At 43.7% G+C, this 18,356-nt stretch overlaps 2 protein-coding genes across 2 annotated transcripts; one reads left to right on the top strand and one right to left on the bottom strand.

The window, feature by feature from the left end:
* Positions 1–7,056: 7,056 nt before the first annotated feature.
* Positions 7,057–11,926, top strand: LOC125549168 (Pentatricopeptide repeat (PPR) superfamily protein). Its single transcript, XM_048712646.2, has 13 exons — positions 7,057–7,191; positions 7,280–7,442; positions 7,636–7,798; positions 7,895–7,960; positions 8,058–8,155; positions 8,798–8,915; positions 8,998–9,207; positions 9,389–9,465; positions 9,903–9,993; positions 10,653–10,718; positions 10,795–10,872; positions 10,986–11,087; positions 11,377–11,926. The coding sequence occupies exons 1-13, from the start codon at positions 7,158–7,160 to the stop codon at positions 11,473–11,475; spliced, it is 1,365 nt and encodes a 454-aa protein (XP_048568603.1). The 5' UTR covers positions 7,057–7,157; the 3' UTR covers positions 11,476–11,926.
* Positions 11,927–13,166: 1,240 nt separating this feature from the next.
* Positions 13,167–17,580, bottom strand: LOC125549157 (SUN domain-containing protein 1). Its single transcript, XM_048712636.2, has 3 exons — positions 17,331–17,580; positions 14,253–15,325; positions 13,167–13,732 (listed from the first exon to the last, which is right to left on the bottom strand). Exons 2-3 carry the CDS (start codon positions 15,309–15,311, stop codon positions 13,430–13,432), a joined length of 1,362 nt encoding a protein of 453 aa, XP_048568593.1. The 5' UTR covers positions 15,312–15,325; positions 17,331–17,580; the 3' UTR covers positions 13,167–13,429.
* Between the last annotated feature and the right edge of the window lie 776 nt (positions 17,581–18,356).

Below are 18,356 nucleotides of genomic sequence, written 5' to 3'. Positions count from 1 at the left end.
CGTCGGCACGCTGCCTCTACATTTACCTACGGGATTAGTTTTAAACCTCAATAATTGTTATTTAGTGCCAGCTTTGAGCATGAACATTGTATCGGGATCTCGTTTAATTCGAGATGGCTACTCATTTAAATCTGAGAATAATGGTTGTTCCATTTATATGAGAGATATGTTTTATGGTCATGCTCCTATGGTGAATGGTTTATTCTTAATGAGTCTCGAACGTAATGCTACACATGTTCATAATGTGAGTACCAAAAGATGTAAGGTTGATAATGATAGTTCCACATACTTGTGGCACTGCCGCCTTGGTCACATAGGTGTCAAACGCATGAAGAAGCTCCATGCAGATGGACTTTTAGAGTCTCTTGATTATGAATCATTTGACACGTGCGAACCATGCCTTATGGGTAAAATGACCAAGACTCCGTTCTCAGGAACAATGGAGTGAGCAACCGACTTATTGGAAATCATACATACTGATGTGTGCGGTCCAATGAGTGTTGAGGCTCGCGGTGGCTATCGTTATGTTCTCACCCTCACTGATGACTTAAGTAGATATGGGTATGTCTACTTAATGAAACACAAGTCTGAAACCTTTGAAAAGTTCAAGGAATTTCAGAGTGAGGTTGAGAATCAACGTGACAGGAAAATCAAGTTTCTACGATCAGATCGTAGAGGAGAATACTTGAGTCACGAATTTGGTACACACTTAAGAAAATGTGGAATAGTTTCACAACTCACGCCGCCTGGAACACCTCAACGTAACGGTGTGTCCGAACATCGTAATCGCACTCTATTGGATATGGTGCGGTCTATGATGTCTCTTACTGATTTACCGCTATCTTTTTGGGGCTATGCTTTAGAGACTGCCGCATTCACTTTAAATAGGGCTCCGTCGAAATCCGTTGAGACGACACCGTATGAATTATGGTTTAGGAAGAAACCTAAGCTGTCGTTTCTAAAAGTTTGGGGATGCGATGCTTATGTGAAGAAACTTCAACCTGAGAAGCTCGAACCCAAGTCGGAAAAATGCGTCTTCATAGGATACCCAAAAGAAACTATTGGGTACACCTTCTACCTCAGATCCGAAGGCAAGATCTTTGTTGCCAAGAATGGGTCCTTTCTAGAGAAAGAGTTTCTCTCGAAAGAAGTAAGTGGGAGGAAAGTAGAGCTTGATGAAGTATTACCTCTTGAACCGGGAAATGGCGCAACTCAAGAAAATGTTCCTGAGGTGCCTGCACCGACTAGAGAGGAAGTTAATGATAATGATCGAGATACTTCTGATCAAGCTCCTACTGAGATTCGAAGGTCCACAAGGACACGTTCCGCACCAGAGTGGTACGGCAACCCTGTCTTGGAAATCATGTTGTTAGACAACGGTGAACCTTCGAACTATGAAGAAGCGATGGCGGGCCCGGATTTCGACAAATGGCTAGAAGCCATGAAATCTGAGATAGGATCCATGTATGAAAACGAAGTATGGACTTTGACTGACTTGCCCGTTGAACGGCGAGCCATAGAGAATAAATGGATCTTTAAGAAGAAGACAGACGCGGATGGTAATGTGACCATCTATAAAGCTCGGCTTGTCGCTAAGGGTTATCGACAAGTTCAAGGGGTTGACTACGATGAGACTTTCTCACTGGTAGCGAAGCTAAAGTCCGTCCGAATCATGTTAGCAATTGCCGCGTTCTACGATTATGAGATATGGCAAATGGATGTCAAAATGGCATTCCTTAATGGTTTCCTTAAGGAAGAATTGTATATGATGCAGCCGGAAGGTTTTGTCGATCCTAAGAATGCTGACAAGGTGTGCAAGCTCCAACGCTCGATTTATGGGCTGGTGCAAGCATCTCGGAGTTGGAACATTCGCTTTGATGAGATGATCAAAGCGTTTGGGTTTACACAGACTTATGGAGAAGCCTGCGTTTACAAGAAAGTGAGTGGGAGCTCTGTAGCATTTCTCATATTATATGTAGATGACATACTGTTGATGGGAAATGATATAGAACTCTTGGACAGCATCAAGGCCTACTTGAATAAGAATTTTTCAATGAAGGACCTTGGAGAAGCTGCTTATATATTAGGCATCAAAATCTATAGAGATAGATCAAAACGCCTCATAGGTCTTTCACAAAGCACATACCTTGATAAGATATTGAAGAAGTTCAATATGGATCATTCTAAGAAGGGGTTGTTACCTGTGTTACAAGGTGTGAAATTGAGCTCAGCTCAATGTCCGACCACGGCAGAAGATATAGAAGAGATGAGCGTCATCCCCTATGCATCAGCCATAGGTTCTATTATGTATGCCATGCTGTGTACCAGACCTGATGTAAACCTTGCCGTAAGTTTGGTAGGAAGGTACCAAAGTAATCCCGGCAAGGAACACTGGACAGCGGTCAAGAATATCCTGAAGTACCTGAAAAGGACTAAGGAAATGTTTCTCGTTTATGGAGGTGACGAAGAGCTCGTCGTAAAGGGTTACGTCGACGCTACCTTCGACACAGATCTGGATGACTCTAAGTCACAAACCGGATACGTGTATATGTTGAATGGTGGAGCAGTGAGCTGGTGCATCTGCAAGCAGAGCGTCGTGGCGGGATCTACATGTGAAGCGGAGTACATGGCAGCCTCGGAGGCAGCACATGAAGCAATATGGGTGAAGGAGTTCATCACCGACCTAGGAGTCATACCCAATGCGTCGGGGCCAATCAAACTCTTTTGTGACAACACTGGAGCTATTGCACTTGCCAAGGAGCCCAGGTTTCACAAGAAGACAAGGCACATCAAGCGTCGCTTCAACTCCATTCGTGAAAATGTTCAAAATGGAGACATAGAGATTTGTAAAGTACATACGGACCTGAATGTAGTAGATCCGTTGACTAAACCTCTCCCTAGAGTAAAACATGATCAACACCAGAATTCCATGGGTGTTCGATTCATCACAATGTAACTGGATTATTGACTCTAGTGCAAGTGGGAGACTGTTGGAAATATGCCCTAGAGGCAATAATAAAAGCATTATTATTATATTTCCTTGTTCATGATAATTGTCTTTATTCATGCTATAATTGTATTATCCGGAAATCATAATACATGTGTGAATAACAGACACCAACATGTCCCTAGTAAGCCTCTAGTTGACTAGCTCGTTGATCAACAGATAGTCATGGTTTCCTGACTATGGACATTGGATGTCATTGATAACGAGATCACATCATTAGGAGAATGATGTGATGGACTAGACCCAATCCTAAACATAGCACAAGATCGTATAGTTCGTTTGCTAGAGTTTTCCAATGTCAAAGTATCTTTTCCTTAGACCATGAGATCGTGTAACTCCCGGATACCGTAGGAGTGCTTTGGGTATGCCAAACGTCACAACGTAACTGGGTGACTATAAAGGTAGACTACGGGTATCTCCAAAAGTGTCTGTTGGGTTGACATGGATCAAGACTGGGATTTGTCACTCGTATGACGGAGAGGTATCAATGGGCCCACTCGGTAATGCATCATCATAATGAGCTCAAAGTGACCAAGTGTCTGGTCACGGGATCATGCATTACAGTACGAGTAAAGTGACTTGCCGGTAACGAGATTGAACGAGGTATTGGGATACCGATGATCGAATCTCGGGCAAGTAACATATCGATTGACAAAGGGAATTGCATACGGGGTTGATTGAATCCTCGACATCGTGGTTCATCCGATGAGATCATCGTGGAGCATGTGGGAACCAACATGGGTATCCAGATCCCGCTGTTGGTTATTGACCGGAGAGTCGTCTCGGTCATGTCTGCTTGTCTCCCGAACCCGTAGGGTCTACACACTTAAGGTTCAGTGACGCTAGGGTTGTGAAGATATGTATATGCAGAAACCCGAATGTTGTTCGGAGTCCCGGATGAGATCCCGGACATCACGAGGAGTTCCGGAATGGTCCGGAGGTAAAGAATTATATATAGGAAGTGCTGTTTCGGCCATCGGGACAAGTTTCGGGGTTATCGGTATTGTACCGGGACCACCGGAGGGGTCCCGGGGGCCCACCGGGTGGGGCCACCTGTCCCGGGGGGCCACATGGGCTGTAGGGGGTGCGCCTTGGCCTACATGGGCCAAGGGAACCAGCCCTACTAGGCCCATGCGCCTAGGGTTTCCATGGGGGAGGAGTCCAAGTGGTGGAAGGCACCTCTAGGTGCCTTGGGGGGGAGGGATTCCTCCCCCTGGCCGCCGCACCTAGGAGATCAGATCTCCTAGGCTGCGCACCACCCCTCCTTGGCCCTCCTATATATAGTGGGGGAGAGGAGGGATTTCATACACCAGCCCCTGGCGCCTCCCTCTCTCCCCGTTACGTCTCTCTCTCGCAGTATAGGCGAAGCCCTGCTACTGTGACGCCCTGCATCCACCACCACGCCGTCGTGCTGCTGGATCTTCATCAACCTCTCCTTCCCCCTTGCTGGATCAAGAAGGAGGAGACGTCTCCCGTCCCGTACGTGTGTTGAACGCGGAGGTGCCGTCCGTTCGGCGCTTGGTCATCGGTGATTTGGATCACGTCGTGTACGACTACATCATCACCGTTCTTTTGAACGCTTCCGTGCGCCATCTACAAAGGTATGTAGATGCATCCAATGACTCGTTGCTAGATGAACTCCTAGATGATCTTGGTGAAACGAGTAGGAAAATTTTTGTTTTCTGCAACGTTCCCCAACAGAAAAACCATTACTACCTCCATAAACTTTTCGATCGCACCTGGGCTATCTTATCACATCTGTATGGTGAAGAAAATCTGAAGCAAATGGGTCTCAAGGAGAACTTTGATTGGTCTGCACCTCCAGCGAAGAAATTCAAGAAAGTCAAAGTTCCTTCCTTGGTGGCCAGCTCATATTCTTCATCCCGCGACACCGATGAGTTTGAAGACTTGGACGACACTGCTGCAGGCCCTACAACAACCAATGACCCCAACAACGCTGGCGCTCCTCCATCAACTTGATATTCTTCAGGGGCGTTAGTCCTCATTTTTCGACCCTTTTGGTCATTCGATGACAAAGGGGGAGAAATTTGAGTTAGTCTTCAAGCGGGTCTACCTATATGGGCATTTTTTTCTAAGTTACAACTCTTGTTTTTTTGAAGACTTTGCTGGATCGAGTTGTAAACTTAAACTCTATGGTGGTCTGATACTTTTGCTGAGTCTTTCTGCATGCTTATTCCTCATTAATGTTAATGCACGCATGCTGAATTACATCAGTCACCGTATTTCATCATGCATTTCAAATTCTTCATATTATATGTTAAATGCGTGTATGAATTACAAGATATAGGGGGAGATCTCCATGATTCTACTCTTCAAAGTGTGCATTGCTTCAAAAGCAAAATCCTCACTGTGCACATCTTCAGGGGGAGTTCTTCTATATCTTGCAATCAAATTCCTCAATTTCAGTATTTACACTTCATATGTTTATCCCCGTTGAAAACTTAACCTATATTGTCATTAATCACCAAAAATGGGGAGATTGTAAGTGCATCTAGTGCCCCTTAGTGATTTTGGTGTATTGAAGACTTATAGGTTAAGGGACTGATGCGTTTGTGAGTGTACACAGGTCTATAAGTCTATGAGGAGTTTGATATTTACAGAGAAAGTCGACCCCTAAAAATGAAGTTCTTCGACTGAAGACTTTGGATTTCTAAAGACTTTCTGAAGACTTTGAAAGTGAAGAAATTGGTGTGATCCTGAAGACTTGGTATTCATTCGAGGAACATGAAGCGTGAACACTTTTATTTTCATAGTTTCATTCTCTCTTTCTTGAGTTATAGGAAACACCGTACTGTTAAATGGGGTCGAGGAAATACTAAGGAAAATTTTCCAAGTGATGCTCAACTCAAATCCTACACCTACCAATCCCTTCGAGTGAAGCCATTGGAAATCTCATACAGTTCAGTCAATTTCTTCAGTGACAGAGACGAAGTTCTTCTGGTCTCTGAGGAATTTGTTCTGACTGAGGAGTTAGGAATTCGCCAGTGCGGATTGCCTACACAGTGAGGAACATGATAGCCCTGAGGAATTTGATACTCAAAATTCCGACCATTGTTGTGTTATGCGCCAACTGTTCCAAAATATCTACCCACCTAATGGTCATATCATTGAAGGGCATTTATGTCTTATCATGTCGGACTGTTTCCTAGGCTATAAATAGCCCCCCCTACAACCACTAGCTGGTTGGCTGCTCCGAGAGAAACTGACACTTGTCATTTGAGAGCATCCCATCCTCCGAGGACTTTGAGTGAAAATCATCAAGTGAGGAAAACCCAAACCCAAACACCTACAAACCCAAAGTGATTGAGCATCACTGAAGAGATTGATCCTGCGTGAATCCGACGCTTGTTACCTTTGAAGACTATGCATCTTCCAGACGGTTAGGCGTTATGGTCTAGAGTATCCAAGAGGAAATTGTGGATCGCCGAGTGATCGAGTCTGTGAATGTTTGGAAGTCACCTGAAGATTTATCATGAGTGATTGGGCGAGGTCTGTGTGACCTTAGCTCAAGGGGAATACGATGAGGACTGAGTGTCCTGAGCTGCGTGTTCAAGACTGGGTGTCCGGGACTGTGTGTCCTCAGATTTAAATACCTAGCCGCCCTAACCAGACGTACAACTGTCACAGCAGTTGGAACTGGTCTATCAAATCATTGTCTTCACCAAGCTATCTGATTCCATTTTCTCAACCCTTCTATTTCCTCATTTATGTGTTGTGCATTTGTTCATATCTGTTTGAAGACTTTGACTGAAGATTTTCTCTATTTTCTCAGTTTAATTTCTTTAGTCAGTTTGTCTTTATTCTGTGTTATTCTATGTTTACGCTTTCTGTATTCTGTGCTTGTTTTTATTTCTTCATAAAGACCATGCTCATACACTGTTATGTTTACTTCTAAATACTTATTCCGCTGCAATTAGTTTTTCACTCAGGAATTTCCTCACCTGAAACTAAGGACCTGGCTCGTCAGACGAAACGTAAACATGGCCATCGAATGCACTGTGCTTCAGACCCATGGGCCTTGGCCCACATAGATCTCGGCCATCTCAGTAACTCTTAAACCCTTCTCCCATTCTCTCGTCTCTCTTACTCAGTCGACGCAGCGCCACCACCTCTCCCCCAACCATCCGCCATGGGCCTCCTCAAGAACTCCCTCCTGCTCCAAGGTCTCCCCCTCCCCCTCCCCCTCTCACAAGATCCCGTCTCGCTCGCACGCAAATTCCGCGGGACTAACCTCTGGATCTGGCGGTGCAGGGCAGCTGCGGCAGGCTATGGCTCAGGCGGCGGCCGCCGCCGCCAGCGCGGGAGTGGGGCGGCGCGGCGTGGCGACGTCTACGGAGGAGTACATGCGCCGCAACTACGCCAACAATGTCTCCGAGTACAACACCGTCATCGGGTCCCTCATCCAGCAGCGCAGGCACGTCCAGCCCTTGTTTCGGTTCCTGCACACCACCTGTTCGACGCAGTTCCGAGCAGTGGCATTTCCCATTAGGATAGTTTTGTTAAGCTGTTATTGTTGCGTTGATGATCTGGTGTGGGTACGAGCATGCCTGTGCCAACCTAATTGTTTCTTTCCGGGTCTGAATTAAATGCTTTCGTGTTGTCTTCAGGCCCTACCTGCTTCGTGATGCCTACGATGACATGTTACTCGACGGGGTGCAGCCTGTGCGGGACACATTCCACAATCTCATAGTCGGCACCATGAAGGGCAGCCGGCTACAAGATGCTTTCTACTTCCGCGACCAGATGAGAGAAATGGGCTTGCAGCCTGATGTTAGACCACTCTCTTCTTTACACGCCTTCATCTCCTATGCCGATTCCCTTTTTATTTTGTCGGACGAATTAGGCTAATGGCTTAATTCTTTGTAGGTTAACCTATACAATTTTCTGATCTCCACTTGCGGGAAATGCAAGAACTCGGATGCAGCAATCTTGGTTGGTTATCTTCCTACCTATTTCTGAGTTGCTGCCGATGCTTCTCCTCTGTTACTCATGCTCACCAATGCTCCAACTTTTGTTACCTGTACTGAAGCTTCTGGAAGAAATGAAAGCACATGGCGTTAAGTTGAAAGGAGAAACCTACATTTGTCTCTTGAATGCGCTTGCAGCAACTGGGCGTACCGATCAAGTGTAAGGGGTCCTTCGCATCAACTTTTATGTTTTCAGATTGTAGAAGCATGCAACATTTAAGACTGCAATACGAAATCACATATTCCAAGATATACACTGTGGTTGACTATCTTTACCATGATGTTGTGACTTATCAACTGGGCACTTGGAGCAAATAAGCCAAGGCCTGCAGATTGTACAATAGCTGTTCCCTTGTTTTCATATTTCCGTTAGTAAAGCTCCATTTAGACCACTAAAAATACAGGATTCATTACTACTAGTTCCACAAATTTGAACACTAGACTGCATGTAACGTGTTGGTACATCTAGGGTTATAAGAGCCTCTGGAGGTTACAGAGTAGGAGTGCCAGTTTTCCTCGCATAATGTGGGGGATACATTATCAGAAGACATGAATTCCACTAGTGCCTAGGTTGTCTCTTCAGCTTGTGGCAAGTTTTGCTCTAGAATTATATTAGGTAGCTAAGCATGTTTTTCGACATACTTCCTCCGTCCGGAATTAGTTGACACTCAAAACGGATATCCGTTTGAGCGTCAACTAATTCTGGACGGAGGGAGTATAATTTATCCCGAACAGCAACTCTTTCCAGTATATCCGTTTATTATCTATGCTGGGAGAAACACTAATGTGATTGTTTTACCAGTTATGCTATAGTTCGTGATATGACCGCCGCTGGACTTGGATTAAACAAGTTTTGTTATGCTGGACTAATAACTGCATTCAAGAACAAGACACCAGCCAGTGAGGATACTCCGGCAAAAGTATGTTATGCACTCAAGAAAGTTTGTTGTGGTGGTACATTTAACATAACTGTACTCATCCTTCTCTCTACTTTGTTTTCAGATTCTTGAGTTCGTCCAGCAGTCAAAAGGTTGGCAGTATGTTGAAAGGGTAGCAAATGATAGTGCTGAGAATATAATGATGAATGTGTCAGACGAAGAGCTATACAACTTGCCAACAGCAGAATTTGCACACAGAAGAGGATTTATATTTAAGCAGTTAACAATTTATCATGTTGCTATCCATGCTTGTGCAGACTTGGGGAGCAAAGAGGTGTGCTATGCTGCATTTTCACTGTGTTTTTAGTAAGCAGTGTCTAGTTACTGCTCAGCAGCATTGATACTTGACAAATTGACATGTCCATAATTTAGTTATCTTACATTTCGTAGTTAGTTCATGTCATGAAGTTGAGCTTTACCTACTATGAAATTTAATCCTCTTTACAATTTTGCAGACACTCGAAGCACTTCTTGACATGTTCACTAAAGAGAATTTTAATTATGATGCCTTCATTGTGATGCAAGCTGTAAGGTAATCTGCAACTCTGCATGCTGAACAGTATTGATCTAATGATACATTGCATGGTTATGAGGAACTTCAATGGTTAATTGCTCCTGATATGTTCAGTTTCTAAGTATGTCGAGAACTCATCAAGGAATCTTCATCTTTGTTGAGATTCACTGATATAGCTTCGCTGTCCAAAACTTTAAGCCTGTGCATTATGCATACTGAAAAGTCTCTTGTGCACGTTGAATTAACAATCTTATAAAGTGGACATTGCAAATTAATGAAATCGCATTATGTACCGATGTTTAGGTAAATGCACATAGTATTTGGAAATGCAGTGTCTATTTTTAGGATACATGCAATTGTCATTTGGCAACCCATCATGTTTGTCCTTTTCTATGGTAATGATTTCTATCAACTTCTGGATCTATCTGTTAATTTCTTGTCCTTTAACTGAAAAGGTGTTATCTTCGATGTGGAGATATTGATTCCGCTGTTAAGATGTTTGAAGAGTTCTCAAGCTCGAAACCCACACCCGCAGAGCTGTATGTGGTGAGTATCTTGTTAAAGTTATAACTTCAAATTTAATATGTGTGGTTGAAAGCAACACAGGTTTAATTCCATTACGAATCTTCAAATCCTAGTGATGGACATGTTTCGCGGTACACATCAGGCCTTGTGCCTTGGACTATTTTGATCTCAAAAATTTAGTTGTGAACTTTCAGAATCTTTGTAGAACTTTCCAATTTAACCACTACAGGATTTACTGTTCCTTTATAGTCACAGGCTCTAAAACACAATCGTACTGCTGCTTATTAACTTTAAGCTAGCTGCTAACTTCTGATTAGAGACCATTTTGATTAGTGGATCCAACAGTGGTAGCTCTCAGATTTCACAAATAATAGTTATATTTCACTATATTTAAAAAAATAAAAGATGGAAATCAAATTTGAAGTTTGAATTTGGTACCGTATGAATCCTATATGCTGAACAAAAATTAGCCACATGCCAAAAACTGAGCATCTTGGGATAATATGCATACAAAATAATATAGATAACTTTACTATAGAGTAGCTAATTAAGGTCCTACATATAATTCGTGTAACAATAAAATATATAATTAGGAATCTATGTATCTCTCTCTTATCCACACCATGTGTTCTCAATTTCTCACATGCACCTTTTATATTCTATGCATCAATGGAATGCAGACACTTGCCGAGGGAGCTATGATAGGGTATACTCCAAGAGGAATGGAAGTTGCTCAAGCAACCTTGGTAATTCCTTCTAGTTTTGTGTTACAGTTTGACTAACTCGGGAGTTCAAAATCTTACGGTTTACAATATTTTTCAGGAGAGAATGACTGAAAGAAAATTCTTCTTGAATCCCAAGATGGGGACGGATCTTCTACTAGCGGCTTCTGGTGAAAAGGTAAGCAGCACAACTGCCACCTTTCAGTACTGAATTCACAGAAGTCCTAATGCTTCCTGAAAAAAGAATTGAGTTGCACCAATGACTGTTGAAATTTCTGTGGGTTTGTTCAGACTGGTGGATATACAACTGCAAATTATATCTGGGATATGCTGCAAACCCGCAATATAATTCCAGCACTTCCTGCTGTTGAAGCATACTACAAGGGATTGAAGGTAAGCTTCAGTATTTTAGAGTCAGTCATGTCATCTGGTATATTTTCCTCACCTTGGAGTCCTCCGTGTTTTTTTCGTAACTTTGGATTGGGTTCAATTATAACATTAGGTTACAATGCCGAATCTGGTTGAGTTTTATCAAATTTTGAGAGCTTACCGTGCATGCCACGCAATAAAAACAGCAAGGCTTGCTTCAACGTATCAGTGTGCTTGACTGAACAAACTAGAATAAAATTGACCGTACGTGGATTCTAACCCTGTTTCATGGTCTCTTGTATTCCCGATGCAGGAACGAGAAATTCCTTCGGACGATCCACGGCTTGTGAATGTTGCCCGTGTTTTGGACAACCTGCAACTCCGGTTGGGCCCGAGGAGAAATTTTCAGTAACACACGGTCAAACTGCTCTAGTCTCCCTGAACCAATGCAGGTTGAAACTTGTTCTGGTAAGGAGGTTGCTGGATGCATCAATATGTTTAATCTCCAGAAAACCGAATAACTACTTTTAGGACGACACAAAGCAAGGAGAAACCATCAAGGATATCTATCCGTGGATAACGGTCAGGAAAGAATGGCAGGGACCAGTGTATACATCCTGAGACAGAAATATATTGTTTTGTCGCCTCCTATGCCTAAGTCTCTTTCTTAAGTTCCATTCAATTTTGTTGTTATTTATCTGAGCGGACCATCTATTGAACTTTGTGGTTGGAGTTTGTACTGGTTGCCGTTCAAATGTGATTGTTTAGTCGTCAGTTGTAGGTTTCTGATTTCTTGGTGTTTGTATGTGGAAGATGTTTCATATTGTTTCAAACAAGGGGGTTTTGTCCGGCTCCCGCTCTTCTTCCTTGGCTTCTCTGACACCAGAAGAGATCCCTCTGTTCCATAATTCTTGCCGTGGTTTTAGTGTGGTTAAAACCATGTTGTAGAACGGAGGTAGTACAACTCAAGAACAAGAACAAAAACTGAAATGGTAGCAGTCACCGTGCTGATTCTTCATGCACAACCTGAAAGATCTGCAATAACACCCATCAGGCTTGCAATGTTAAAGAGTTACAGGCTTACAGTTGCAGAACGTGTCAAACCGCAAACATATTTGAGAATCAACGTCCTCGCATAGCGATATACATAGAGATCACGAAATAAAGAAATATGAACTCATAAATTTATTCCTTCTTCGATGTTTCTCCTCCATTCAGTCTCTGTGTACTGTAACCTCGTCAAAATCTAACATCCAAGAAATTGGCAGTCTTGTACTCCATCCGTTCCACAATATAAAACGTTTTTGCAAGCTATTCCTATCTCAGCGTTTACCAATATATTTGTAAAATCCCCTTGCAGAAGTGTAAACAACAACAAAGTCTTTCCCAAACAAGTTGAGGGCCAAAGGTGAGACCCATAAAATCTCGCGACCAACTCATGGCTCTGGCACATGAATAGCAAGCTTCCACGCACCCCTGTCCATAACTAGTTTTTTGGTAATACTCAAATCCTTCAGGTCTCTCTTAACAGACTCTCATGTCAAATTCAGTCTACCCCGACCTCTCTTAACATTTTTCGCACGCTTTAGCCGTCCGCTATGTACTGAAACTTTTAAAGGCCTGCGCTGAATATGTCCAAACCATCTCATATGATGTTGGACAAGATTCTCTTTAATTGGTGCTACCCTAACTCTATCTCGTATATCATCATCTTAGACTCGATCCTTTCTCGTATGGTCACATATCCATCTCCGCTACACCTAATTGTTGAGCATGTCGCCTTTTAGTCAGCCAACGCTCAGCGTCGTACAACATTGCGGGTTAAACCGTTGTCCTATAGAACTTGCCTTTTATCTTTTGTGGCACTCTCTTGTCATGAAGAATGCCAGAAGCTTGGCGCCACTTTGTCCATCCGGCTTGCAAGTGTTCCAAAAAACAAAAAAAACTCCCCTTGCAGAAACGAAAAATATGGCGAAGGAGATGCGACTAGGACAGTTTTAATCTTGATAACTGTTGCACGTCATGTACATAATAGCTGAGATAAACAAATATAGGGCAAGCTCGCAGCAAATAAAAACTCCAAACACACGAGAACACCACCAGTTCACGCCCTAATTAATAATTTTACATTACAAATAGTGCCACGGTAGAGTACAGAGAGCAATCGTAGTTGCCAGATACAAGCAATTAGCACCTCTAGCTAGGAACAAGAACAGTAAGTCAGCGTCTGTCCATAGTGGCACCATTATGCTACAGATTAGAATCAACTTGAACCTACCGTCTCGCAGGGGCTTCAGGTCTTCAATCAAAGCTAAAGAGGGAAGACCGTATGGTCCCAGGCACACAGGTACTAACTAGATCAGGCCTCACGATGCCGCGGTGCCGAGAGAGCCAGGGTCGCTGCCGTGCACCCTGAAGCGGTAGATGCACGTCAGCTCAGGCTGCCCATGGTTCGAGGAGAAGTCGAGCCGGACAATGTTGACCACAGATGCGTCGGCGGTGGTTCTGTCTAGCTGGAAGGTCTGGGCATTGCTCTTCTCGAGGTCGTAAGTGAACTCTCCTAGGCTTGTCGGCGTGCGTGGTTGCTTGTCTGAATCATCGTCTGCTCCTTGGTACCACCCGCTGACCTGGAAATCCTTGGGAGCGCTGGAGCGGTCGAAGGCCACACTCTGCACAGGCAAGCATGATTCGCATAAGATAGTACACTGGAATGAATGAAGCAGAAAAGTGATTCATGGGAAGTCAAGGACAGGCAGGGCATGATTGTTCAATGACAAGATCATAACGCAAACAAACAAAATGGAAGAACCAGTTATTTCAACTGGAACACAGCAAAATGAAGAACATGCTTTGCTTTCACAATGATTCCTTTCTATCGTGGCTCAATAAAGCCTAATTGAGGGAAAGAACACATGAAGTCAACTATTAACAGATAGAGCTGCATGTTGTTTGATGTTTTCCTGAAAGTTTCTAATAGATAGTAATAGCATCAAAAGTGAAGCTGATCAATCAGAGCACGCACCCACATGGCATATGTTGTCAGCTATCTCAAATCAGAAATGTCGACAAAACATTAAGAGCATGTAGCAAGGAAAATAATGAGCTACAGCATGGGTTGGACAGAGATATGCCAAATAAAAAATTTGAAGTAGGAGTATCGAATTATGGTAACATGAAGAATAGCCATACCTTGTCGACATGCTCTAGAGTGACTGCCTCAGGAATAATTCCTGTCCTGAGCCTGATTTCCACAAATCCAGCACTTCCTTCCAGTGCAAAACATTCTCCTGGCTGTCCAAAACTTGGCTCCAGCATTTTGTGACTTTCACTACGACGAGGAAGAATGCTCTTAGCTTTCTTGAAAGCACCCGAATGCTTAACCACTTTGCCACCACCAGACCCTAATGCATAATCCACCATTCCAAGGCCATCTGCTGCATGCCTGGCTATCTCCATCTCCACTATCTCTTTGGCAAATATTCTTACATCGTCTAAGGTTATATCACTCCCAGTGCCATCCAAACCCTTCTTTCTCTTCAACTGAGTCAGAATCTCATCAAATTCTTTCTTGGAGACAAAACCCATGTCTCTCAGTTCAGCAAGTGACTTGTCTAATATGTCAGCCTTGCCTTCCAATGTCTTCACCTTTGTCTCTAACTTCTTGCCCTTGTCATCAAATTGCTTTGTGATGTCCCTTTTTGCTTTGCCGATCTCATCTCCTAGCTTCTTATCTAAAATGTCCAGTTGCACCTGGAGCATCCTAGTCGTCTTCTTGAACACCTCTACCTTGGATAGTCTGCTCTCCATATCAAGTGCTGTAAATGATAGATCCCCATTTTGCCATCCCCATAACACCTGCCCCATCCAAGCAAAAGCCGTAAAAAGAAGGCAAAGCTTCATCAGCACACTTAGTGCAGTTTCCCACTTGGCTTTTTCGTGTTTAGTAGTACTTTTCTTTCGATGTTCAGCAGAAGGTGCTGGAGGAAGTGCATCTTTTCTTCCCTCAGATGAATATTTCGGTTTGTCGATAACTGACTCTCCACGGCTTGTATGACCAATATCCTTCTTACTAGAAACCTTATCATCTGAGACCCCATTAACTCCACCTTCAGTAAGAAGCTCAGGTGTAGGCTTTTTCTTTGCAACAACAACTGTTCGCCGCCTAACATCTTGGCTGGAATGTGAATCCACACTTAGTGCATGGTTCCCATTTGTATTTGCGGCCGGTACTGCAGCAGTTGAAGCCATTGTTGTGCCTTAACCTACAATAGAACATAGCTAGATTACAAACTGGAAATAATGATGCAAACGGAATAAGGCACCAGAAAATGAGTGCTATTATTACATAAAGAAATTTGCTATAAATCTGTGCAGAGTAACATTAAGGCTTAGTTTGGCAGCAAAGTATTTTTTAAACTGTGGTAATTGAAAACTCCAGTGCATAGCAGACGGCTAAAGCGTGCGGAGAATGTCAAGAGAGGGCGGGGTAGACCGAATTTGACATGGGAGGAGTCCGTTAAGAGAGACCTGAAGGATTGGAGTATCACCAAAGAGCTAGCTATGGACAGGGGTGCGTGGAAGCTTGCTATCCATGTGCCAGAGCCATGAGTTGGTTGCGAGATCTTATGGGTTTCACCTCTAGCCTACCCCAACTTGTTTGGGATTAAAGGCTTTGTTGTTGTTGTTGTTGTTGTTGTTGGTAATTGAAAACCACAGTATTCTCCTGGGTGGGCATTGAATACTACAGTTTTTTAAAAACAATGTTTTTCTCAGTTTTACATGTGTTTGGTTGGTGCTGTTTTACCAAAGTTTTGACCAAGTATTTTAGCGTGGATGATTGGTTGACTGAGAGTAATTAGCGGCTGCAAACAGCTGCTGGCTGCATGCAGCTTCCATGCACACATCCGCCGGACCTAGATGCTAGGATTTGTAGGCTACCCCTGATGCACCTACATGCATGGGCTGCTGGCATTGAAGGTTTCAAATAATCCACCTATATATATCCCGCTTGACTCACTCATGGCGCTGCAGAGAAGAGACGGGACTTGCACGGGGCGCCGGCTGGAAGAAGAACCTGAGAGACCTACTACTCGTAAATAGGATGAGATTGGCTAGAACCAGGAGTTTACCATATAACGGAAAGAGGGAAAATAGGATCGGATCGCAGCTGGTATTCTTATCTCGACGTAGACGGCAATGTTGTGATCTCCCGACGATTTCACTCCATTCTGTTTTAAAAAAGAGGTCGGGACCTCTTTTTCAAAAACCGCAAAAATACCATGGTTTCTGGCATACTGTGGTTACAAAACTTCGGTTTTTTCTGATGCCAAACGCAGCAAAGTATTCAAAACCATGGTTTTTTTCAGAAACCGCAGTATTCTCAGAAAACTTTAAAAAAACTTTGCTGCCAAACGCAGCCTAAGGATACACAGCCAAGGAATTGATTTTATAGCCAGCCTTCCCACATCTATTTATGTTGGTAATTTATCTGTGCAGGACAATGGATGTATTATAATCTATCTGCAGCTATGTCTATATAGTCAGCCTAAAACAAAAGGTGGTATACACATGCATAAGATGAACTGTAACAGAAAACAGCCTTCCCCCATACATTTTTTTTCCTTCGCAAATCCAGCAATTAAAGTTGGGAAGTGAAGAGCCAATCATAAGTAGGAAAAGAATACAGTATCGCAGATAAGTACCGGATAGGCTGCAGATCTCGAAGAAATGAAAGAATTCATACTGTTATTTAACTAGTATACTGCCATTTACCATCACGGACCAAAATATAAAGCCGAGTAGTAAATGTGAAGACGAGGAGTAAATTGTGGTATCCTACACAACATTTCGAAGCAAATCTCGAATTCTATTCGGTTGGCACAGTAAAGGGAACAAAAACAAATAACCCAAATCAAGCAATCTCGTCCGCAACTTCCTAACTGTTCCATACAATACAACCCTAATTCCCCAAGTTCAACCAATCACATCACCAAGGAAGAAGAGAAAACTCTAAACTTTCGGACATAGCTCTGCCCGCACCCCACGTCCGCGCCCGGACTACCACGGGTCAACTCAGACAGAATGAAGAGGGGGAACGACCTAAATCAAGCCGTCGAACTGAGGACTAGAGGGTGACATCCATGGAGCAAACAAATCGGCCGAATAACCGGTTTAGATCTTGGTCGCTCGCTGCAGCGGCGACGGAAGATACCCGAGGAGGGAAAACCAACTCGCACGCAATCGAGCTAGGGTTGGTTGGTTCCTTACCGGCGAAGGGGGTAACCGATCCGCGCCGGTGCGGCGCCGGTGGGGCTGGCCTGCGATACCCCGCCGCCGTCGGCGCGGGAGGGCTGCGGGGAGGAGAGCAACCGGGGCCGGGGCTGCGAACGGACGAATTTGGGGAGGGAACCGGAGGAGAAGAGAGTGGGCGAGAGGGAGAGAGGGGGGAAGAAGAGTGGCGAAACGACGTGTACGTGGAAACGGTGGAAGACGGGGAGATTTTGAAACCGAAAGGGTCACTCCACCAGGGAGGAATGGCATCTCAATCTCAATTCTCGGACGCAACTCCCACTCCAAAAGTTCGAAATGACGCCGCAAAAGACCAAAAGGCCCTTCACAAGATTTACACTTAAAAAAGCCATTTAAAAGATTTTGAACAGGATTTAGATTTGTGTCTTACATTGACGTTGTGATTGTTGTTCGAGCCTCACGCATATCAAGGTCGTCCAGCACAATTGTCTCTAAAACCAAGGATGATAAGTACGTGGTCGCTTAATCCGATGACCGCATGAAGTCCCCATAGTCTGCCTCAGCTGTTGAGGGTGCTTCGTAAAGTAACTAACAAAAATATGGTAGTCGTAGATATATTTGTTTCGTTCTGAACGCAACCTCGTATTACCAGATGAACGCGAGGCACATATTTTATCAAGGGTCGGCGCCTCACTAGCAAGTTGTCACTAGTCAAGTAACAACACTACTCCTACTTATATGAGATTATGTGAGGATGATATTAGCGTGTAGGAGTACAACAATACTCTCGGCATGTTGCATGTCAACTCATGGAGGTCTATGCGTATCAGCAAGACCGAGTATTCATATTAGAACTACTAATGTCTTCTAGGGCTTAGGTAGATGTTTGTTAGCATCTCTACCACTAGTGGTTAGAAGCCCATGAACCCACATGACCCGCGTCAAAAGAAACCCTTCATACGTGACCGGGGATGAGTGTTTGACATCGATCGGGTATAAGAAAGAACGAGATATCAGGTATTGAGCATCGAATATCGATCACGG

This window comes from Triticum urartu, chromosome 1A (assembly GCF_056163025.1).
Source record: "Triticum urartu cultivar PI428250 chromosome 1A, HENAU_Tu73, whole genome shotgun sequence".
In the NCBI taxonomy this organism is placed as follows: domain Eukaryota; kingdom Viridiplantae; phylum Streptophyta; class Magnoliopsida; order Poales; family Poaceae; genus Triticum; species Triticum urartu.
Note: the sequence above shows the minus strand (reverse complement) of the source record. Positions and strands in the feature narration are given on the sequence as shown.